Raw genomic sequence first — 24484 nt, 5'->3', positions numbered from 1 at the left:
AACATTTGGTTTTCTATGAGTTACCATTTAAAAAAAAAAAACCCTCCACACAGCTTTTTGAGACAAACTTGAAAAAGTGCAAATGAAAATTACAACCTTGTAAGCAAATAGCATTCAGACTCATCAGTAAAAGTTAATGCTTAGAAGTGTGTTCTTAGCCATACACACCACAATGCTCTAAACAGGAACTGTGCTGTTAGTGTTGCCCATAAAGCTGAGGGAGAGCAATGCTGTAATTCTCAATTAATCAAGTATTCTCAAACCAGCAGAAATTTCCTAAAACGAAAATAAAAATAAGTATTTGTAGACTTCAGGTTTTTTAAGATTTGATACTGACACTACTAGGAAAACAAGGCGTGCATGGAATACCAAAAGATTTAGTTTATATGACAGAGGGGGAAAAAGAAAAAGAATAACTGTTACAAATAGAACTTCAGGAAAGAGTAAATCTGGGAACTATTTGCTTCCTTAACAGAAGTCTTTCTGAGCACCTGGAACCCCTGAAGAGCTGCAGACACTGGCACATCAGCAGAGCACAGGAGTGTGTCAAAGTCAGCCAGAACCACTGCCTAGGCCTTCACTTTTTTATAGATTTTGTGGCTCACAATCAAAGTTCAACCTGTGTTTGACATTTTTAAGTTCAGACATATCAAAGCCTAGAAGTACAGAGGGCTTTCGAGTTTTTATTGCTTTCATGCAAATATATCTCCTTTTTCCAAAAAAAGAAGCCACGTCAATTTTCCACACCCACAGCAATGAAGACAAGAGTTCCATTTCTTTTCTGCTAGGATACGGTCTCTTATGGAAATAATCTCTAAGAAACTGTTTCTTGTCCTCATACGAACGGCCTTCATACTTTTTCGGATCTAATGCTAAGACCTGAAGTGCGTCATCGTTGTCTACCTGTCCCTCTGTCCTGCTTTCATTCCTCTGTCTCTTCAAAGGCACAGCACTCACCCCTTTCTCAGGACCTGGAGCTGACTCTGCATTTAGGATGAGTGGAGCCTCCTCCCCATCCCTCTGGTCCTCTGTCCCCACATGGCTGTCTGGCAGTTTTCTCTTTACAGGAAAGGTGGAGTCAGGAATCACTTCCCCATTGACTAACAGCAGTTCACTGCTCTCAATCAAACCCGGCTGGACTTGCAGGTCTGAGCTGCTGTCTTTGGGAGCGCTTCTACAACGCAGCAGATGGACAGCAATGGCTGCCAGAGTCATATTTCCAGTGTAGACCCCGCAGCAGTGGATGCACTTGAAGGCTGGAGACCTGAGCGTTGTATGGACCGTCGGCATGACGTGGTGCCGCTCCTTCAGGTGCAGCTCATAGGCATCGGCCGTTGCAAATGCACCAAAACAGAAGGGGCAGGTCAGCTTCTGTTTGCTGGGAACCTTGGGCAGAACCTCGGGCTGGGGCCTCACCTTCACATACACAGGCACCAAGGACTTGGAGTGTATCCCAGCTAGAATGGCCAGATAGACCTCGCGCTCACCAAGCTTCTCTCTCGGCAGAATGGTGGTGAAGTCGAGGTGAGGGAATAGCAGGTTGCCGTTGGCATCCAAGTCCAGCTGGAAGCCTCTGTTGCTGTAGTCGACGGACAGCCTCTGGCTCCCCAGGTGCTTAGTCCTGCTGTGCTCCAGGAGGCCTCGGACATCATGGAAAGTACCTGGGCAGAAGAGACACCCCAGGCCGTGCGTGAGTAAGTGGTGCATCAGCTCCTCCTCTGAGACCAGGCACTTGCAGGAGAGGCAGCGCACCGTCTTCTCCTTCATCCACTTCAGAAACGGGGCGCATGCTGCCAGCTTTTCAGGCTCAAGCTTCTCATTGGACTTGGACTCACTCTGCTTGTGAGCCACCTCCATGTGAACCTGGTAGACGTTGGAGGGGAAGAGCTCATTGCAAACCCGACAGAGCTGGGTCTCAGTGTGCTTGTGAGCCACCTCCATGTGAACCTGGTAGACGTTGGAGGGGAAGAGCTCGTTGCAAACTGGGCAGGTCTTCCACTGCTTGGCTTGTTTGAGCACCTGACTGGTATCTGCAGTAGGTGAGGTAGCCTGGACAAACACGCTTGGGGCAGCACTCACCAGCACCTGCGGGGAAGGCAAGCTGGGCAAAGAATTGGCCATCTGTGTGCCTGTGCCTGAGGGCATAAACTGGACCGGCACCTGGGGAGGTGCGACGGTCGTGAGGCCACTTACAGGAGGTACAGGCAGAGTGACAGACACAGGGGCCAGTGTATAGGTGGGGATTCCATTCACCTGTTTCCCCGTAGGAATGAGCTGCCGGAGAATAGAGCCTGATGTGAGAAAGGTGGTGTTCTGTGAAGTTCCAGCTCTCACTGGCTGGTTCACAGGCAGGATGCTGGTGCCAACAGACTGGCTGAGCTGCAGCATGCCAGGCCTGACCGGTGGGCCCACAGGCAGTACCCCTGATGCAACAGGCTGACTGAGTTGAAGAACACCAGAGCTGACACTCTGGTTCATGGGAACGACAGCTGAGGGGACCGTCTGGTTGGGCGACAGCAGCCCGGAAGGGACCACCTGGTTAGCAGGGAGAACTCTCAAAGGAACTGTTTGGCCAGGAGGGAGGACCCGTGTTGGGGCTGTCTGGCCAACTGGAAGAACCCCCGACTGGACAACTTGACCAGTGGGCAAGACCCCGGAAGTCGCTGTCTGTCCAGGGATGACCCCTGAAGGGGCCACCTGGCCCGCAGGAAGGATGCCTGTTGGGACTGCCCGACCCACCGAGATCACTCCTGGTGAAGTGGCCTGCAGAACCCCTGGGGGGACAGGGGGACCAGCAGGAAGTACACCAGGCCCTATAGGTCTGCTTACAGGCCCCACGGGTCTTACAGGGCCCCCAGGTCTGCTTACAGGGCCTCCAGGTCTGCTCACAGGGCCCCCAGGTCTGCTTACGGGGCCCACAGGCTGGGTCAGGGGTAAAACCCCAGGGCGTACAGTCTGACTCATGGGGCAGACACTTGCTCCAACAGACTTATTCCCAGACCCAGCTGGGGACCTCCCGGGAGGGTTCACAGGCTGGTTAAGTGGAACCCCATGGGAGAGAAAGACAGGTGGGGGACCTGAGGGCTGTAGGGTGATACTGTTCTGACACACAGGCAGAGGGTTGGAGACTAGAGTCACATGGGACGGGGTAGCAGCAGGGGGAGAATGAGTGAGGCTCCCTGAAGTGCCGGGGGCCACAGTCACTGGCTGCACTGTGGCTGTGCTTTGACTGTTCTGTGGCAACGTGAGGTGGAAGCAAGGTGGGGGAGCTGCAATGCCTGGCGCACTGCTGTTCGGTGGTATGGCCAAGCGGGCCACTGGCTTGGGGGCAATATTCATTTGCTTCAGAAGCCCCGCCCTCTTGATATGTTCTGAAATCACTGACCTCAGCTTATTCTCCAAGTCCCTGTGAACATCTGAGGTCAGAATATGATACATCAGAGCGTCCTGGCTGCCAGCACTGGCGCTGCATTTCTTACAGTAGTATCTGTCAGACGAGGGACTCTTGTCCACAGAAACAGTATCATTAGATTTAGGTTGCTCCCCCGATTCCTCGGTTCTCAGGCCAAAGTAGGAGTTAATTAAGTAATGAAAATGGGCTACTAACACATGCTTTTTCATGCTATAGTACAAAGTGTTCGAAAAGTTACATTTTAGACATGTGAAGCTGATCACATCACTCCTAGAGGATTTTGTCTCACCCAAAATGTTTACGGTGTAGTTCTGGACCTTCCGAACAGGTGCATGGAACATCCTAAAGTGCTTCCCCACCACCTTGGGCTGAGAGGCAAACGTGCAGTTGGGGCAGGGGATCACCAACTCCTGGTCAGCCTCATCTTCATGGTAACGATGCAAATGATTTTTGAGCGAAGTAAGCACCTTCGTTGAGTACTTGCAGAGACTACAACAGTATGGTTTTGTTCTGTACCTCTGTTGAGAAAACAACAACAAAGTCTTAGGCAGGGTAAAAAGCTTCTAGGGACCACCTTCTGCACAATATTTCATGTTTCTTTTGCTCATCTGGTAGGACACCAACATGAACTGCAGAACAGAAATTCTGAGCTGACCCTATGTAGGCCTAGGTAAAGAGAGTGAGAGAGGAAGGAAAGGAAGAAGGAAAAAGAGGGAGAGAGGAGGAAGAGAGAGAGGAAAGAGGGAGAAGAGGGACAGAGGGAGAAGAGGAAAGGAAAAGAGAGTTAGAAGGAGAGGGAAGGAGAAGGGAAGAGGAAGAAAAGGAGGGAGAGAAGGAGGGTAAGAGAAGAGAGGGAGGGAGGGAGGAAAGGAAAGAAGAGATAGAGAGGGAAGGAGTGAGAACAAGAAGAGAACAAGGGAAAGAGGGAGGGGAGGGAGCAAGTGATAAGCCCTAGCTTACAGGATGTTGAAAATGAACTATACAACTTATGGTGGAGACAAGAAGAAAAAACTGTAAGAGAGAGAGGGAAGCGGGGGTAACAAAACTTTAAATAGAGCTAGGCACCAGGGGCTCATGCCCATAATCCTAGCTATTCAGGAGGCTGAGATCTAAGGATCATAGTTCAAAGCCAGGCCAAGCAGGAAAGTCTATGAGACCCTTATCTCCAATTAATCATCAGAAAACCAGAAGTGGAGCTGTGGCTCAAGTGTAGAGAGCTAGCCTTGAGCTGAAGAGCTGAGGGACAGTGCCCAGCCTCAGAGTTCAACACCCATGACCCACAACAACAACAAATTTAAATAGGTAAATAAATGTACATAAAGAAGAAATATTTCAGCCAGGTGCTGGTGGCTCACACCTGTAATCCTACTCAGGAGGCTGAGGTCTAAGGATTGCAGTTCAGTCAGCCCAGGTGGGAAAGTCCGTGAGACTCTTATCTCCAATGAACTACCAGGAAACTGGAAGTAGAACTGTGGCTCAAGTGGTAGAGCACTAGCCTTGAGCAGAATTCAGGGACAGTGCTCGGGCCCAGAATTCAAGCCTCATAACCGACAAAAAAAATTCCACGAGACAATTGTTTTAAGCTAGCTATTATTACAAAAGTTAAAATTTATAAAGTGAGGGCTGGGAAGGTGGCTCAGTGGCAGAGTGCTCGCCTCATATGTGTGAGGCCCTGGGTTCCATTCCTCAGCACCACATAAGCAGAAAAAAGCCAGAAGTGGCACTGTGGCTCAAGTGGTAGAGCGCTCGCCTTGAGCTGAAGAGCTGATGAGTTCAAGCCCCTCGACCAACAACAACAACAACAACAACAAAACATTATAAAGTGAAAATATAACAGTAAGCTAAAACTGACTTATTATTGAAAAAAGGATAAACATATAAAATAAGCAGTGTAGCCTACATGCAATGCAGCACAGAGCTGTGCCCTGGGCATTAGCATCTGCTTACAACTACCCTTCCCAGAACAGCACAGGTTCTGCAAGCTCTATGCATGGTCAGAGCCCTAGGTAGGTACATTCTTTTACCTTTTTTCCGCATCATTTTTAACTGTGCCTTTTCTAGGTGCAGATGTGTCCAATAGACAGATACCACTATGTTACAGCTGGCTGGGTTTTCAGTTACAGTATCATGCTGTATAGGTCTGGAATGAGGTGTTCAATAGGCTCGGCTCTCCCATGTAAGTTTGGGTAAGGAATACTCTATGATATTCTCATGTCACAGCAATAAAATCTTCTAGCAACCCATTTCTCAGAACCTATCACCATCATTAAGCAATGTGTGACTGTATATAAACCAGTAACAGGGGCTGGGAAGGTGGCTCAGTGGTAGAGCGCTTGCCTCACATGCATGAAGCCCTGGGTTCGATTCCTCAGCACCACATAAGCAGAAAAAGTTGGAAGTGGTGCTGTGGCTCAAGTAGCTAGAGTGCTAGCCTTGAGCTGAAGAGCTGAGGGACAGCGCCTCAGAGTGAGTTCAGGCCCCACAACCAGCAAAAAAAAACAAAAAACAAAACCAGCAATAGTCATTAACAACACTTAGCGAGTTATTATGTAATCTACGTACTTCTGTACACTTGCAGTGCAGGTTTACTCACACCATCACTGTGGCAAGCATCAGTGGTGAACCATCCGAGACCGTATAGGTACCACTGGGTGACGTCAACTTTCCAACCCCACCATGAACCCACAGGGCCATAGTCACATGCCAGCCCCACTGTCTAGAAAGTTATTAACACCGCGTGTCTGTGAACCTAATGCTATGGCACTCTACTGCATTCAGAACAGTTACTTCTTCTTACAACCATGGCTCTTACAGAGAAGGACAAACAATAGCTTTGCCTCATCACTACACCAATTCTGTATTCAGAAAACTCTGAAAGCGGAGCTGGGAAGGTGGCTCGGTGGCAGAGCTCTTGCCTCACATGCATGAGGCCCTGGGTTTGATTCCTCAGCACCACATAAGCAGAAAAAGCTGGAAGTGGCACTGTGGCTCAAGTGATAGTGCTTGAGAGCCTTGAGCTGAAGAGCTGAGAGGCAGTGCCCAGGCCCAGAGTTCAGGCCCCACAACCGAGGAAAAAATAAAACTTCAACACTCCTCTTGGATTATCGATTCTAGCTATGCTTTCTTATCAACTTCCTGAGCAGCAACTCCCACTAATTCACCAGCTGCCCCATTATCTGTGACCATTCCCCAGTCTAAATTCACTTGCGCCTAATGGAAAACAATTACAAAATCGCATACCACTTTCTTTCCAGATGGTTCCCAGAGAGAAACATCTCCCCATGATGTGTTATAAAAGTACTTCTCTCCTGGATCAAAGTCTTCAAGGTCCTTTTAAAAAAATGAAGAGACAAAAAGATTATACATATTCAAGAGATACAGAAGTGTTTATAGTGTTTATTTATAGGACATGGTAATGTGTAGCATTAAGCTGTGGCAGTTAGACCCCAGGTCTAAAAACTAGCCAAGGCAACTTGGCCAGACTGTTTTCAAAATAAAAACCACAAGGCTAGTGGCTGAAGAGGGCTTGCCTAGCATCCATGAGGTCCTGGATTTGATCCTCAGCCTGACAAAACATTTATTTATACCTAAAAAACAACAACACACTTAGTGTCTGCTGGGAGCCAGAGGCTCACACCTGTAATCCTGACTACTACTCAGGAGGCTGAGATCTGAGGATCATGGTTGAAAGCCAATCCAGGCAGGAAAGTCCATGAGACTCTTACCTCCAATTAGCCAGAACTGGAGGCATGAATGAGCAGAATACAAGCCCAAGTAATTAAACACATAATAAATTATAATACTTGCTATCTAAGAAATCTACATGGGCAAATTGACAACAGTATTCACGGCATTTGAGAGCTGAGGAAATGCGGAACTGGTCCAAGTTAAAATTATTTTTGTAAGAAATAGATTACACTTTATAATAATCATGTATGTTTTTATATACAAAGTCTTAAGTGTATATAAGGATTATAAAACTCATGTGGCTTTGTGAATGTATACAAAGCACTTCAAAGTAAAAGACTTTTTAACCTTCAACAGTTCTTTTGAGATTAATTACATAAATTTTACAGTATTGTGCATAGTGATACTTAAAAGTCACCAACACATTTTAGCCTTCACAATGCTAATTGTCACTGTCTTGATTAACAAAGCTTATGAACTCTACAGACTTTAACAATGAAACTATGTCTTCCAAATTGGATGACTTGTACATTCCTTTTGCTTTGGCTGTTTCCTCTTTCTCCCTCATTCCCTCCCTCACATCGCCGCTCTTGAGTTGCTTAGTTCACTTTCATCAATGTCCAGTACAGCTGATGGGCCCCTCTGCTGTACTTTCTCACCCATTTTCCTCTAGTTCTGTACCCTTCTAGCTTCCCTCAGATGTGCCCATGTATACACCATATATGGGATCAAGAACATAAGAGTCATCTAGAAACTATATGACAAAAAAAAAATTAAGAAGTCCTTCGTTTCTTGGGTCCTATTTACTTTGTCATTTAAATAGCGTCGTGCCACTTCTATTCAATGTGTTTGTCCTAAGAGCATGAAAGCAAAGTGTGTTATCTTTTGAATATCTTTCAGGGTAGATATTTCAACTGAGATGTAGAATACAGAGGTATGTTTCAGATAAAATAAGTTATTTCTCACTCAAAACAGATGCTTGCTCCTTTAAGAGAGTCCAAAAAAAGCCAGACATAGGTGGCTGTAATTTTAACTACTTAGGAGACTGAGATTTGAGGATCAAGGTTCTAAGTTAGCCAGGACATGTTAATCTGTGAGACTCTTATTTCCAATTAACTACTAACAAGCTGGAAATGGCAGTATGGTTCAAAGTGGTAGAGCACTAGCCTTGTGCACAAAAGCTCAAGAACAGTACCCAGGCCCTGAGTTCAAGCCCCAGGACTGATGCACACCCACACTCAAACACGTGTGTGTGTGTGTGTGTGTGTGTGTGTACACACGCACGTGCACAGTGCAAAAAAGGATGCAAGTAAAACCTTACCACTAAGCTGGGAAAACAATCATACTATGAATTAAACCAATAAAAGCCAGGCATGCCTGTAATCTCAGTATTCTACTCTGAGGTAAAGGCAGAAGAATTAGGAGTTCAAGGTCAGCCTCAGCTACATAGCAAGATCTTATCTCAAAAAAATTAAGGGCTGGAGATATAGCTAAGATATCAAGCATTTGTTTAATGTGTTCCAGATACTGGGTTTTAACCCCAGCATAAAAAAAAAGAAAGACAAGTAAATTTAAAAATAAACAAAAACATTGGCCACACCAGGAGGTAAAGGTATGGTTCAAATGGTAGAGCACCAGCCTTGAGTGGAAAAAGCCAAGTAATAGCATAAGGCCCCGATTTCAAGCACCAGTGTCAGTTCAAAAACAAACAAACAAAACAATAACAGGGGCTGGGAAGGTGGCTCAGTGGTAGAGCGCTTGCTTTGCATGCATGAGGCCCTGGGTTCAGTTCCTCAGCACCACATAAGCAAAAAGAAAAAAGCTGAAAGTGGTGCTGTGCTAGCCTTGAACTGAAGAGCTAAGGGACAGCTCCCAGGCCCAGAGTTCAGGCCCCACGACTGGACCAAAAAAAATAAAAAAACAACAAAAAAACACAAAACAACAACAACAAACCAGAAAGGAAAGCCAGGCTCTGGTGGCTCATGCCTGCAACCCTAGCTTCTCAGGAGGCTGAGATCCGAGGATCACGGTTCAAAGCCAGCCCGGGCAGGAAAGTTCATGAGTTCACTCTTATCTCCAAATAACCACCAGAAAACCAGAAGTGGCGCTGTGCGTCAGGTGGTAGAGCACTAGCCTTGAGCTGAAAAGCTGAGGGACAGTGCCCAGGCCCAGAGTTCACACTCCACAACCGACAAACACACACACACACACACACACACATTAATGGAAAAAGGCTCACAAAGCCTTTCTAGGATATATACAACGTGCAACGTGCATACATTAAAAATCAGTTGCTTAACAACTAATCAAAAGTAAAATGTATGGATGCTTGCAAGTTTCTTTGAAATGCATTGAAAAATATGCCGGGAATCAGTGGCTCCTGTAATCCTAGCTACTCAGGAGGCTGAGATCTGAGGATCACAGTTCAAAGGCAGCCCAGGCAGGAAAGTCTGTGAGACTCTTATCTCCAATAAACCACTAGAAAACTGGAAGTGGTGCTGTGGCTCAAGCCTTGAGCTGAAGAGCTGACGGACAGCACCCAGGCACAGAGTTCAAGCCCCAAGACCGATGGTGAAACAATGGAGAAATAGAGAAACAGGGAACAAAACCATTAAACTTCAACAATTCTGTAGGATTTAGGTGGCTGGTGACAGATTTTTCACCCATGTATTTCACATTTGAAATAATTCTTTCAAATTATTGTATTTGAAAATACAAAAAAAGAAGGAAACCAAAACACCATATTGCAAGATATAGGTAGAAAAGCTTAAGAAATGCTTCTCATGGTCACAGGGAGCCAGCAGTAAGAAACTAAGATTTACCAAAAAATAAATGGAAAGTATACATATGTTGACACATGGTTGAACAAATTTGAGTATCTACTTATACATGTAGGTGTTTAAAGAGTTAACGAAAAAGGGCTCAGGGTATCTTTTTTTGGGGGGGGGGGGGAGGGGGCGCCAGTTGTGGGGCTTGAACTCTGGGCCTGGGCGCTGTCCCTTAGCTCTTCAGGTCAAGACTAATGCTCTACCACTTGAGCCACAGCACCACTTCCAGTTTTCTGGTGGCTTATTGGAGATAAACCTTGTCCATGTAATTGTAACCCCTCTGTACAGTATTTTCACAATAAAAAAAATTAAAATTTAAAAAAAAAGTCTCACAAACGTTCCTGCCCGGGCTGGCTTTGAACCGTGATCCTCAGATCTCAGCCTCCTGAGTAGCTAGGATTATAAGCGTGAGCCACTGGTGCCCAGCAGGGCATCCAAATTTTAAATCCCTCCAAGCAGATCAAAGTGGCAGCAACCCAGCCTTAGGAATATTAGCTTACGTGTCTTAATCTAACCTATGACACTCTGCACCTGAACTGGGGTTAGAGGCCCCCTCAGATAAAACAACCAGGAAGAAGAGGATGACATCGAGAAAGTAATACCCTGGAAGGAGACCTTTCCTAGGAAGTAGTCAGAAAAAGTACAGTTAGTAATCCCTGGAAGGTGAGGGTAGAAGCAATGAGGGACTTATACTTCTATGAGATGGTCACATGAATTCCCTTAGCTCAATAAGCCTGGGATGTTAACTCTCCAAAGACTATTCCTGTCTTTCTAGTAGTTGTTAATTAAGAACTTACAAAATGATGGGCTGGGAAGGTGGCTCAGTGGTAGAGCGCTTGCCTTGCATGCTCGAGGCCCTGGGTTCGATTCCTCAGCACCACATAAGCAAAAAGAAAAAAGCCGGAAGTGGTGCTGTGGCTCAAGTGGTAGAGCGCTAGCCTTGAGCTGAAGAGCTGAGGAACAGCGCCCAGGCCCAGAGTTCAGGCCCCACGATCGGACCCAAAAAAAAAAAAAAGAACTTACAAAATGACAAAAGCTTCCAGTAATAATAATACTTTTGAATAAATTCAGGTATCATTTATCATAATTATCTATTAACAGTTAAATATGGCAGTAACTTAAGAGAGTACAATTTAATCATCAGACAAATGTACCTGGTGGTCTCTAGGTAATACACACACATACACACAGAAGTATCACTCATCCCTTCCACTTCTGTGTTATGACACTTGTGGTTTTTGGTTATTAGGCAATCAATACCCTCATTTCTCCTACATTTGTTTTGTATTGTTAGTGTTTACTGAGGCAAGGGCCCACTATGTAGCCCTGGCTAGCCTTGAACTTACCATCCTTCTGCCCCCAAGACATCCATTTTACAGTTGTACACCACCCTGACTGTGTGTGTGTGTGTGTGTGTGTGTGTGTGTGTGTGTGTGTGTGTGTACACATGTGTGTACATACATGTGTATATACAAACATATATGCATATACATGTGTGTATTGTATATAATATATATTACATATATGCACACAGATATAGAACACTTTGAAATAATGGCACACAAACCTTTACTTTCATCTCTGTGTATATTTTTTTTTTTTTTTTTTGGGGGGGGGTCCGGTCGTGGGGCCTGAACTCTGGGCCTGGGCGATATCCCTCAGCTCTTCAGCTCAAGGCAAGCACTCTACCACTGAGCCACCTTCCCAGCCCCTCTGTGTATATTTTTTAAGAGGAACTTTCCCACTGTTTAAACTTTCAAAACTTTCTCCCAAAAGAATGTTTAACCCAATCAATAATTACTCACTAGAGCTTAATAATATTAAATCTTTCATTTTCCCCTCTAAAATGCTCCCATATCTGTCAGTAAACAGTCTTAAAACATTTCTAGATGACAAAAAAATTAATATTTAAGAGCACATTCAACTCCACTCAAAAACTAAGGATCTGAGTCAGGTGTGGTAGCATATGCCTATTATCTTAGCAAAGAGGACTGGGCTACATAGGATTTTATGTTAAAAACAACAGTTAAAACACACACACACACCATAGAACAAAAAGCCTAAGAACTCAAGAATAAAAAAACTCCAGCCGTTGATTTTTTTTTTTTATCTAAAAGACAAAACCAAACCAAACCAGGCAGTGACAGAAACTTGTAATTCCCTGGCTTGGGAGGCTAAAGAAGGAAGATGGCCAAGTTGTGGCCAGCATGGGTTACACAGTAAGAGCCTCTTCTCAAAAGGGAAGAAAAGCCAGGTGCTGGTGGCTTATGCCTATGATCCTAGTTACTAAGGAGGCTGAGAACCGAGAAATATGGTCTGAAGCCAGATTCCTATCTCCAATGAACCACCTGAAAACCAGAAGTAAAGCTGTGGCTCAAAGTGGTAGAACACTAGCCTTGAGCAAAAGAGCTCAGGGATAGCACCCAGGCCCGGGGTTCAAGCCCCACAGCTGTCCAAAAAAAAAAAGAGGGGGGAGAATCATGTAACATAATTGTACTTTTAAGATCTTAATTCAAAGCTGGGCATCAGTGGCTCATGCCTGTAATCCTAGCTACTCAGGAGGTCGAGATCTGAGGATTGCGGTTCAAAGCCAGACCTGGCAGGAAAAGCTGTGAGACTTATCTCTAATAAACCACCAGAAAACCAGAAGGGGCACTGTGGCTCTAGTGATAGAGCACTCGCCTTGAGCTGAAGAGCTCAGGGACAGCGCCCAGAGTTCAAGCCCTACGACCGACAAAAAAATATATATATAAATAAGTAAATAAAATCTTAATTCACATTAAAAATTCAAATCATATGACTAAAGAGACAAATACAGCACCTGACCCTAGACTGGATCCAGCATCAAAGGAATAGAGCTAACACGATTAAGACAAATACCCTAGCAATGTTCCACTCTCCAGCCTGATACACCCTGTAATAATGTCAGAATGGAGTTTTTTAAGTAAAAAGAGCCATGAGGTATATCATATGTTAAGTGTGTACTATACTTCCAAGAGGAAACATTAAAACAAATGGGATAAAAGGTTCACCAAATTGTGAATCTAGACAAAGATTAATGAATGTTGTTCATACTAAATTTTATTCTTATACCTTTTTTTTATAAATTTCAACTAATATCCCCACACACAAATATTTTTTAAATCCTAATTCCCTCAGCCTGGTATGATGGGAACCCATCAACCTGGTCATGGTGGTTTTTGTTTTAAGTTATCTTTAAGTAGCCATGCAAAAGGGTTTCAATTTAACTTGTCAGTTTATTACAATCAATGCATCTTGATCGATGTTACCCCTGTCATAATTCTCTTCTCTCAACCCCACCTGACCAGTCATCATTCTAAATTCATGGTACCCATTCTTTGCAAAAACAAACTTTAAACAAAGCATTTCCACAAAGGCTGTATGCCCACTAACCCTCCCCACCTCCTCTGCGCTACAAGATGCCCCTCAACTGTCCTAACCCCTGCAGACTGTCGGCACCCTAAAAGGGCACAAACCCTGGCTCAACCTGTCTGTGTACCTCCACCTATGAAGACGCTGAGGGGCCAAAGATGAACTCTTTGCCCAAGCTTCACCATTAGTCAAGAGCCAAAAATACAAAGATTTCTGTTTACTGGCTAGCAACTAAACTATGTTCAGTCTATTTGGGAAGTGCACCACCATCACCACCATTCTGGCAGAGTACCCTCCATGCGCAAACTACCTGTGTGACTTTCCACTTACACTCTCTGCAAGTTCTCCCAGTCATATGACTTTCCATTCTCAATCTGCTCAGCAAATACACTGTAATCAGTCTTCTCTACAAATAATTACCTTGGCTTTCCCTCCATGTGCCTAAAACATGATTTCTAGGCAAACCTTCAAAGAACTTTAAATCTCATTTAGAACTATTCCTGAACAGTATGATCTACTCAAGGCAATTCCATTTTTGCCTTCTCTTCTATCCTTACACTTGCAAGATGATGTTTGGATATGCCACTTTTTAAAGTGTTTCTCTAACTTGAGTTTTACTTTTATTCATTCCAAAAATAGCTATGAAAGCCAGGCGCTGGTGGCTCACGCCTATAATCCTAGCTACTCAGGAGGCTGAGATCTGAGGATCGAGGTTCTAAGCCAGCCCAGGCAGGAAAGCCTGTGAAACTCTTATCTCCAATAAGCCACCAGAAAACAGAAGTGGCGCTGTAGCTCAAGTGGTAGAGCGCTAGCCTTAAGCTGAAGAGCTGAGGGACAGTGCCCAGGCCCAGAGTTCAAGCCCCACAACAACAACAAAAAAGCTACGAAGTATCCAACTGAGTAACAGGACAGTGAGGCCTCTGCCTTCTTACGTTCCTTCCGGCAGGGGAGGGCAGACAAACAGTGAATACCAAGTATTGTACAAGTGCTCTGAAGAAAACAGGAAGGTGGGAGAGGATAGAGTAGCATCTTAAGGTGAAGATCTCTCTGAAAACATGTGAGCAGATTCACTTGGGGCATTTCAGAAATTAATACAAATTATCTACTTGAAAGCAAAGTTAATTCTGGCTAAGGATAGGAACCCTGGAACAGACTGTTATGTATAAGTAAAATCTGCTTCAACTCTGAAATCCAAATATTAAGAAACCAAATAGGGTAGTGTACTGGTAGCTCACACCTGTAAGACTCGCTACTCCAGAGGCTGAGACACAGAGGATTGTTGTTTGAGGCCCGCTCAATCTGAAAGGTCTATCCAGACTCCATCTCCAAAATAACCAGCAAAAAGCAAGATTAAAGGTTCAAGTGGGAGAGCAACAGCCTAGCAAGCTTGAGGCCCTGAATTCAAACTCTAGTACCACAGAAACAAGCAAAAAGAAAGAAAACTGAGCTCTTCCCAGGCCATAGTACTCTAAACCAAAATTGTAAAAATTCAAAGCAGACACCCCTAATTTCTAGAGCTATGCACAAAACATGTCTAGAATTCTCAGTAACTTTAATAGACAGCAAACCTTTCCTAATTTTTAAAATTACAAATGCCAACCATATATGTTAATGTTGTAAGAAAGGGTAAAAATATAGCAAAACAAACAAAGTTTGACTATGATTTTAACTTTGAAACTTTCATGACTGCTCACAAGTTCACACATCTAGGGAAAAAGACAAGAAAAAGAAATCTTAGCCAGGCACCGGTGGCTCACACCTGTCACCCTAGCTACTCAGGAGGCTGAGATCTGAGGATCTCGGTTCAAAGCCAGCCCAGGCAGGAAAGTCCATGAAACGCCAATAAACCACCAGAAAATCAGAAGCGGCGCTGTAGCTCAAGTGGTAGAGTGCTCGCCTTGAGCTGAAGAGCTAAGGGACAGTGCTCAGGCCAAGGGACAGTGCTCAGGCCGAGTTCAAGCCCCACAACGGACAAAAAAAGAAAAAAAAAATCTTATTATCTCATGTGAGCCTACCCATTTATTGATCAGCATTTGTTGACATCATCAAAATTGAGAAGTGAATTGTCTTCTTTTGCTAAAACATTAAATATTAACATCAATAAAAATTATAACCAAGGACTCTGAAAATTCCCCCTACGGCATAGTGGCACATACTGTATTCTCAGAACTCATGAGGCTAAAAACTCTGAATCCTCTTGGATCCAGACCTCAAGGTTCAGTATGGGCTACACAGTAAGATCCCATCTTAAAATCCCTCCCAAGCCGGAAGCCAGGGGCTCACACCTGTAATCCTAGCTACTCAGGAGGCTGAGATCTGAGGGTCACAGTTCAAAGCCAGCCCTGGCAGGAAAGGCTGTGAGATTCTTGTCTCTCCAACTAACCACCAGAAAACCAGAAGTGGAAGTATGGTGGAGCACTGCTTTTGAGCTGAAGAGCTCAGGGACAGCACCCAGGCCCAGATTTCAAGCCCCATGACCAAAAAAAAAAAAAAAAAAATCCCTCCTAAAAGCTTTTAAAACCTGATTTACTTAAATAGCTTAAATAGTTCACTAAATCGTAAATACGAAAATAAGCATAAGGATGCTTTCACACAGATATCTGAGAGGTTAAGCCAGGAGGACTCTTAACCATTGTTCAGAAACTCCTAAGAAAAAAAAGAAAAATCTCCTTACCTCCAGAGACCACCTCTAGTGCCTGTAGTTCCTGATTGTTAGTTGAGGCCACTTACCTTCAGCAAGCCCCTGCAGTTATCAAGGCCAATATCCACAAGAATGCCTTTCACTCTCTTCCGAACTTTTCTGATGTTATCAAGATTCTCCACAGGAATTTGAAACATTTTTGAAATTTTCCTTAAAAGAAAACAAAATCATATCATGTATTCTATTTAAATATATACATATAAAAAACACAAAAATACCGTTTTTAACAGGGCTGCTAAAGCACTAGAAGTAGGGAATTAGTTTAAGCAAATGATACCGGGAAAATTAGGATAGTCACATGCAAAAGAATGAAGCTGGACTTCTTCATTATAGCACACACACAAAAGGATACTAGATACCTACACGTAAAAATGAGCAAAAACTACAAATTATTACAAGAAAACAATCTTTATGGATTTAAGACTTGGCAACAGTCATACCAAAAAGCATCAGCAACAAAAATATAAAAATTAAACAACAACAACAACAAAAAACAGCAGGGTGACAGTGGCTCCTACTATTATCCTAGTTACTCAGGAAGCTGAGGTATGAGGATCATGGTTTGAAGTCTGTGAGACTATCTCCAATTAAACAGCAAAAAAGCCTAAAGTGGAGTTCCAAGAATGCTAGAAGCACAAAAGCTCAGGAACAATGAGTGTCCAGGCCCTGAATTCAAGCCCCAGGATACGCATTAATAAACAAATGAATAAATGAAAGGAAGGAAGAAAGGAAGGAAAGCAAAAACAGAATTTAAATTTCTAATGCCTCTGTCCATCAAGAAAGCAAAAAATTTCATAAAATGGGAAACATTTTCGTATCGTATTTCTGATATAGAATATATCCATAATATATGTAAAGAATTCTTATAACAATTGAAATACAAATAATCCAATTTTTAAGTGGAAAAACATTCTAAAAATAGATTTGCTTTTTCCAAAGCAAATATACAGCTGGCCATTAAACACATGAGAAGATGCTCAAAATCACTACCACTGGGGAAATACAAACCAAAAAACCAGGTAGATGCCTTGTATTAGGTAGGTATCTCTTTTTTTAATAAGGACAACAGCATGTATTATTAGCAAGAATGTGAAGAAAATGGAACTCATACATGCCAAAATACATACTGCAGCCTGTTTGCAAGTCTGGCAGTACTTCAAAAAGGACAAAGTATGTAAGGTATCATCTAAATTTCCACTTGAGGGAAATGAAACATCTATACAAAAACTTGTCAAGTGTTCAAGCAGCATTATTCAGAATGATCAAAAGTGCAGACAACTCAAATATTAACAAATACCATTTATACATGTCTTTTCTGGGCCATACAAAGAAAAGCAGCACAAATACATGCTACTGTGTGAATGTACCTTGAAGACATTTTGAGGGAGAGAAGCCAGATAGCAAAACCCACATGTGTATGATGGTGTTCACAGGAAGTGCACAGAATAGATCTACACATACAATACACCAAGTACAACAGTGGTTACCTGGGGCTACAGGTGTTGGCTAAGGGAGCAAGGTTTCTTTTTTTTTTTTTTTTTGGTCAGTCATGAGACTTGAACTCTGGCCTGGGCACTGTCCCTCAGCTCTTCAGCTCAAGGTAAGCACTCTACCACTTGAATCACTGCGCCACTTGCAGTTTTCTGAGTCGTTTATTGGAGATAAAGAGTCTCATGGGGCTGGGAAGGTGGCTCAGTGGTAGAGAGCTTGCCTTGCATACCTGAGGTCCCGGGTTCGATTCCTCAGCACCACATAGGCAAAAAGAAAAAAGCCAGAAGTGGCGCTGTGGCTCAAGTGCTAGAGCCTTGAGCTGAAGAGCTGAGGGATAGCACCCAGGCCCAGAGTGCAGGCCCCACAACTGGACCCCCCCCCCCCCAAAAAAAAGAGTCTCATGGACTTTCCTGCCCACACTGGCTTTGAACTGTGATCCTCAGATCTCAGCCTCCTAAGTAGCTAGGATTACAGGTATGAGCCACCAGCACCAGGTTTCGTTTTTACACAATGACCATATTCCGGATGCTGGGCCATGTTCCAATGCTGCAGCCAGCAATAGCTGTGCTATGCTCCTTGTACAGCTGCCCACTGTATATCTCTTGTACCATGGCCTAAGCTTTGCTTTCTCTTATTTTCCTATCTCAATAAACTCTTTTACCAAATAAATTCTTTTACCAAAAATTCATCACAAAATAGTAGCCCACATGGGGGAGACTTAGAAGAAATTCTTCCTATTCATATCAGCAACTTCAGAGACCCACAGGCCTCCTCCTCTCAGGTGTCTGGGGGGTTCAGGGACCTGAGACACAGACTCTGGGATGGAATTATCTATTTCCCCTTTGGCCAGGAGAGCTCTTTACAGAAGCCAAAGGAAAAAAAGTCAAATGGAAAGAATCCACAAGGGTGGACAGCTTATCTATCCTATGCCAAACCCTCATTTGCAGTACACATGAGGACTCTGCCTCTCTCCTCATACTTTATTTTCTACTACTCCTCTTATGGAGGACATCATCTATTCTTGGCAGGAGTCTCCAAAATGGCGATTATAAAAGTTACAGATGATGCAGTGTGCTTCTATTTTCTACTGTCTGACCTTCAGTGATTTTCTTTTTTTGGGGGGATGGAGAGGGAGAGAGGGTACTGGGCCTCACTCGCTTGGCTGATACTCTACAACTTGAGCCACTCTTCCAGACTGCCATCCAGTGACTCAGTCCCCTGGACCAGCGCTTCCATACAATTCTATTCTACTATTCAATTAGACTCAAGGAGCCTTAGTCTCCTAATCCTCAGCCAGAGCAACACACAAACAGGGACATTTCTACACTCCTATCCAGCAGGAAGCAGTTTCGAAGAGACTGTGCCCCACTAAACCAGGGTCTGGTTCTGCCACTCTGTCAGAGGAGAATGAGAAGAAAAGACTCCCTTTAAAGCCTCAAAGAGAGGTAATGGACAAGAAAATACCCAGAGCCAGATGGAATGTGGAGGCAAACATAGTGCCTGAAATGGGGAACATGGATATGGAAGTAAAAGCTAACCGGTGTGATTTTCCCACACAACCTATTGAAACCACACTTGAAAAAAAAATAATTATCAATCAGCAAGTCCCAAAGAGAGAAGCAAAATCCCTAGTAGTTTCATAAGTCTCTTCCCAACCCCATATACAACAGCAGTGCTACATTTCTTTGTATAGCAGCCCACTGTCTCTCTCTTGTACTAGTATTCTAATCTGTTTTCTCTTTTAAAAAAGTAAGTAAACCACATGTGGTGGCACATGCCTGTAATCTCAGAACTTGGGAGGTGGAGGCAGGTAGATAATGAGTTAAAGGCCAGCGTAGGTTACAAAACCAAACTTTGAAAAAAGAAATCAACCAACTGCACATTTTAAACAGATGAACAGTCAAGCAAAGTGGTACAGCTGTGTAACTCCTGAACTCAGAAGGTAGAAGCAAAAGAATCTCAAGTTTGAAGCCATAGCAGCTTCCAAAACAGCCTGGACTATAAGGTTCTGTCTCAAAAAAATCAAATACAGCTTGGCACCAGTGGCTCAACCTGTAATCTAGCCACTTAGTAGGCTGAGATCTGAGTATTGTGGTTCAAAGCCAGCCTGGGCAGGAAAGTGTGAGACTCTTACATTCCAGAAAACCTGAAGTGATGCTGTGGCTCTAAGTTGTACAACAGTCACCTTGAGCTGAAGAGCTCAGGATCAGGGCCCAGGCCCAGAGTTCAAGCTCCACAACCCCCCCAAAAAAAGAAAAGTCAAATACCTACATCATACACAAAACAAACAGGTCCTCTATGGTATGTAATGCACATACATATATATGGATATAAAGAAAAGTAATATAGGGGCTGGGAAGGTGGCTCAGTGATAGAGCGCTTGCCTTGCATGCATGAGGCCCTGGGTTTGATTCCTCAGCACCACATAAGCAAAAAGAAAAAAGCTGGAAGTGGCGCTGTGGCTCAAGTGGTAGAGCGCTAGCCTTGAGCTGAAGAGCTGAGGGACAGTGCCCAGGCCGATTTCAGGTCCCAGGACTGGACCCAAAAAAAAAAGAAAATATATATAGAAATAGATGTATCAATAAAACTGTGTATGTATGAGACAGAAGAAAGAGAGAGGAGGGGGAGGGGAGAGTATGCTAGTCATAGAGCTTGAACTCAGGGACTGGGAGCTGTCCCTGAGGTTTACTCAAGGCTAGTGCGCTCTACCACTTGGGTCACACCTCTACATCTAGCTTTGGTTAAGAGTCATATGGACTTTCATGCCTGCGCTGGCTTTGAACCGTGATCTTCAGACCTCAACCTCCTGACTGTAGCTAGGAATATAGGTATGAGCCGATGCCCAACTAATAAAGCTACTTCTTAAATATCTGAAAAAAACCCTGGGGCACTTGAACACACTACAAGGCACTGATATAACTTCACATTTGAACATACAGATTATAGATATAATAATAAAATGTCAAAATGTGTGTACATATATACTTTTATTCCACAGCTCTATCCAGAATGAAGCTTGGAGGAAGCCAGACTCCAATTAGTGGGTATATCTAAAGCCTCAATCTTAATATTCAAATAGCACCTTCTATCAAAAATAAAAACTAGAACTCCTTGGGAAAATGGTCCATTCTAGGCTGAAGCAAAGACAAGACAAGACCAGCCCAGTATTCTAGGCCAGAAAGTTATAGTTGATCAGAAAATGATGAGTCATGTCTGTAAAACACAGAAGAAACCAGCTTGGAGGTTCCCAGAGGCCAAAGCCAGGACAAAATTTACACCAAGCAAATGAGAGTATTCCACTATAGTCTGCACAACGTTGCCTGAGGGTAGATACAACTCTACCTTCCAGCCCAGATGCTCTTCTTACAAGACAGTGATGCCCTCCAAGACACTGATGTCCTCCAAGACACTGATGTCCTCCAAGACAGTGATGTCTTCCAAGACAGTGATGCTCTACAAGACAGTGATGCTCTTCTTATAAGACAGTGATGCCCTCCAAGACACTGATGTCCTCCAAGACAGTGATGCCCTCCAAGGCAGTGATGCCCTCTAAGGCAGTGATGCCCTCCAAGGCAGTGATGCTCTTCTTACAAGACAGTGATGCCCTCTAAGACAGTGATGTCCTCCAAGCAGTGATGCCCTCCAAGGCAGTGATGCCCTCCAAGACAGTGATGCTCTTCTTACAAGACAGTGATGCCCTACAAGACAGTGATGCCCTTCTTACAAGACAGTGATGCCCTCCAAGACAGTGATGTCCTCCAAGGCAGTGATGCCCTTCTTACAAGACAGTGATGCTCTTCTTACAAGACAATGATGCCCTCCAAGACAGTGATGCTCTTCTTACAAGACAGTGATGCCCTACAAGACAGTGATGCCCTTCTTACAAGACAGTGATGCCCTCCAAGACAGTGATGTCCTCCAAGGCAGTGATGCCCTCCAAGGCAGTGATGCCCTTCTTACAAGACAGTGATGCCCTTCTTACAAGTCAGTGATGCCCTCCAAGACAGTGATGCTCTTCTTACAAGATAGTGATGCCCTCCAAGACAGTGATGCCCTCCAAGCTGGGCAGAATTTTGTGGCTGCCTCAAACAATCAAGAATGGAAAAAGCAATGCCTTGAGAATCAACTCCAAGACTGTGACATTTACAAAAATGCCACACTTTCTAGTTCCAAGCTCATACATGCAAACACTCCACAGAGGCTCATCTCCCCCACAGAACCTCTGGAAGGTTCTGGCCCCAAATGCTACCCTCCAGACGTCCTCACACTGCAGCAAGGTAAGCCATCTCCCCAGTCCCTGTCTAAATTCCTAACCCCCAGAATTAGTAAGCCTTTTTTGGTGATTGTTGTTTTTGTGCCATTCCTAGGGCTTAAAGTCAGGGGGTTGGGCATTATCCTTGATGTTTTTTTGCTCAAGGCTAGTGTTCTACCACTTGAACCACAGCACTACTGGCTGTTTTGGTGCCTAGACCCTGAGTTCAAAGTGATAATTATTTAACATAATGTACAGAGGGGTTTACCGGTTCGTGAGGTTACTAATACATTTCTTTTTGAAAATGAACTCCTTTCTTCACTCTCCCAGTTTTTCCCTGCATGTGCCTGTCCTTGCCATAAGTTGTTAGCTCATAGTCAACATAGTGTCTACTGAGTATCACTACTGCATTTGTCAAAATGACTTTTAAAATGCAAAGTCTGTGCTTTAAAAGACACATTAACATTGAGTAGGTCTGTGTTCAAATCACTGAAGAGCCCTTTCATTCACACAACCTTCACCAGACTGTCTTCTATGTTCCCACAACAATAGAACAGGGCAGTAACAACCAAAGGGTGATGGCAGGATGGAAAGCTAGGATTTACCTCCTTAAAGTTAAGGGTGGATGGGGCTGGGAAGGTGGCTCAGTGGTAGAGTGTTTGCCTTGCATGCATGAGGCCCTGGGTTTGCTTCCTCAGCACCACAAAAGCAAAAAAAGCCGGAAGTGGTGCTGTGGCTCAAGTAGCTAAAGTGCTAGCCTTGAGCTGAAGAGCTGACAGGCAGCACCCAGGCCCAGAGTTCAGGCCTCACAACTGACAAAAAAAAAAAAAAAAAAGGTAAGGGCAGTCACAAATGTACCAGCAACACAGTCTATGTTTGGGTTTCAAATTAAAAGTGTACCTCAAACCCCAAAACATCTTCATGTGAAAATATTATCTATTATCACTCCCCACCATGACCAAGGATCCATTCCTATCAGACATGTCCAAATTTGGCCTTTCCCTCCTTCTATTCCAATATATATAATGGGGGAGAAAAGGGAGACAGGGCACTGGTTGCTCATACCTGTAAACCTAGCTACTCAGGAGGCTGTAACTTAGGATTGCGGTTCAAATCCAGCCCAGGAAAGTCCATAAAACTCTTATTTCCAATAAACAACCAAAAAAGACAAGTGGAGGTGTGGCTCAAGTGGTGGAGGGATAGCCTTGAATTTAAAAAAAAAAAATAATCTCAGGGATGGGCTGGGAAGGCAGCTCAGTGGTAGAGCGCTTGCCTTGCATGCCTGAGGCCCTGGGTTCGATTCCTCAGCACCACATAAGCAAAAAGAAAAAAGCCGGAAGTGGCGCTGTGGCTCAAGTGGTAGAGCGCTAGCCTTGAGCTGAAGAGCTGAGGGACAGCGCCCAGGCCCAGAGTTCAGGCCCCACGACCGGCAAAATAAATAGATAAATAAATACCTCAGGGACCAGATCCTGAGCTCAGGCGCCGGGACCAGCACCAAAATATTAGTGTGTACACACACACGCACACGCGCGCGCGCGCCACTGTGTCACTGATACTTACACACAGGTACAAAAGATACTTGGATCAAACTCGCCCCATGGTATTGCTCTTCAACCCTCTCTTTCCGCCCCTCTCCACACACCCGAGAGGACCGAAATTACCCGATCTCCGACGACGCCTACGCCCACTTCCAACACAGACCCGGGAGACCGCACCGGGAGACCGCGGGCCGAGGTGCGGGTCGGCCTGAGGCGCCCGCGGGCGGCCCGGCGCCCGGAGCCGCCGTGAGGCCGTCCGCGCCCCCGCGGGCCCCGGCCCCGGGCGCTGCGCCCGGCCGCAGCCTCGCCTCAGGCCCGGCCGCCGACGGCCCATTCATTCAGCGGCGCTCGGTCCCCGCCGCTCCACAGACGCGTCCAGGGCCGAGGCGATTGTTCTGGAACAATGCGACGCTGAAACTTGCGTTCCCACACCAAACGTTTGCGGGCGCCGTGCGAACGGCGTCCGCCGGGAAGCGGGGCCGCGGGTGGCCGGCGCGGGCGTCGCGGGAGCCGCTCCCGGCCGCCCTTCCACCGGCCCGCGCGGCGGGGCGGCTGCGGGCGCGGCCCGGACCCCGCCGCCCGGGACCCCGCCGCCGCCCGGCATCCCACCGCGCGGGGCGCCCGGCCCGGCGCCGGGGCGCCGCGGAGGGGCGTCCGGCCCGGCGCCCGCGACGCCGCCCCGCCCTCCCTCCGGCCGTTGCCCGCCCGCCCCGCGGCCCGCCCGCCCGCCCCGCCCCTCCGGCGTCGCCCCGGCGGCCCGCGGCCCCGCCGCCGCGGCCCGGCCCCCCGCACGCCCTCCCCACGGCCGGGGTCCCCGTCCCCGCCCTCCCCCCGGGGCGGCCCCGCTCCCACGTGACCGGCGGGCGGGGCGGGCGGGCGCGTCGGGACCCGGAGCCGCGCACTGCGAGCGTCCCCGACGCCCGAGGCGGCACCGCGGGGACGGCGCGGCGGACCGCGGCGGGGACGGCGGGCGGGCCGCGGGGGTCGGGGAGGGAACGTCGCGGCGCAGGCCGGGCCGGCCGTACCTACCGCCGGGCGCGAGGAGCGCCGCGTCCCGCCGCCGTCGCAGCGCCGCCGCGTCCTCCGCCCACGCGGCGGACCCCCGCCCGCGCCCACCCGCGCCTGTCCCTCCTCCCGCGCGCCAGAAAGAGAAGATGGCGCTCAGCAGCCTCCGGAAGTGAC

The 24484-nt window shown here is 45.9% G+C and overlaps 1 protein-coding gene across 2 annotated transcripts; it reads right to left on the bottom strand.

Moving 5' to 3' along the window:
- Positions 1–9: 9 nt before the first annotated feature.
- Adnp2 (ADNP homeobox 2) lies at positions 10–24373 on the bottom strand. Of its 2 annotated transcripts, none has more exons than XM_042668332.1 (4): positions 24331–24373; positions 16051–16169; positions 6653–6742; positions 10–3930 (listed from the first exon to the last, which is right to left on the bottom strand). In XM_042668332.1, exons 2-4 carry the CDS (start codon positions 16156–16158, stop codon positions 586–588), a joined length of 3543 nt encoding a protein of 1180 aa, XP_042524266.1. In that variant the 5' UTR covers positions 16159–16169; positions 24331–24373; the 3' UTR covers positions 10–585. The 2 variants fall into 2 exon arrangements, with proteins under 2 accessions (XP_042524266.1, XP_042524267.1); XM_042668333.1 differs by lacking the exon at positions 24331–24373 and adding an exon at positions 23426–23456 and having other exon boundaries at positions 16051–16171.
- Between the last annotated feature and the right edge of the window lie 111 nt (positions 24374–24484).

This window comes from Dipodomys spectabilis, unplaced genomic scaffold (assembly GCF_019054845.1).
Source record: "Dipodomys spectabilis isolate Male_0828 unplaced genomic scaffold, ASM1905484v1 ptg000432l, whole genome shotgun sequence".
Lineage (NCBI taxonomy): Eukaryota > Metazoa > Chordata > Mammalia > Rodentia > Heteromyidae > Dipodomys > Dipodomys spectabilis.
The sequence above is the reverse complement of the archived record's forward strand: the minus strand, read 5'-3'. Positions and strand labels throughout refer to the sequence as shown.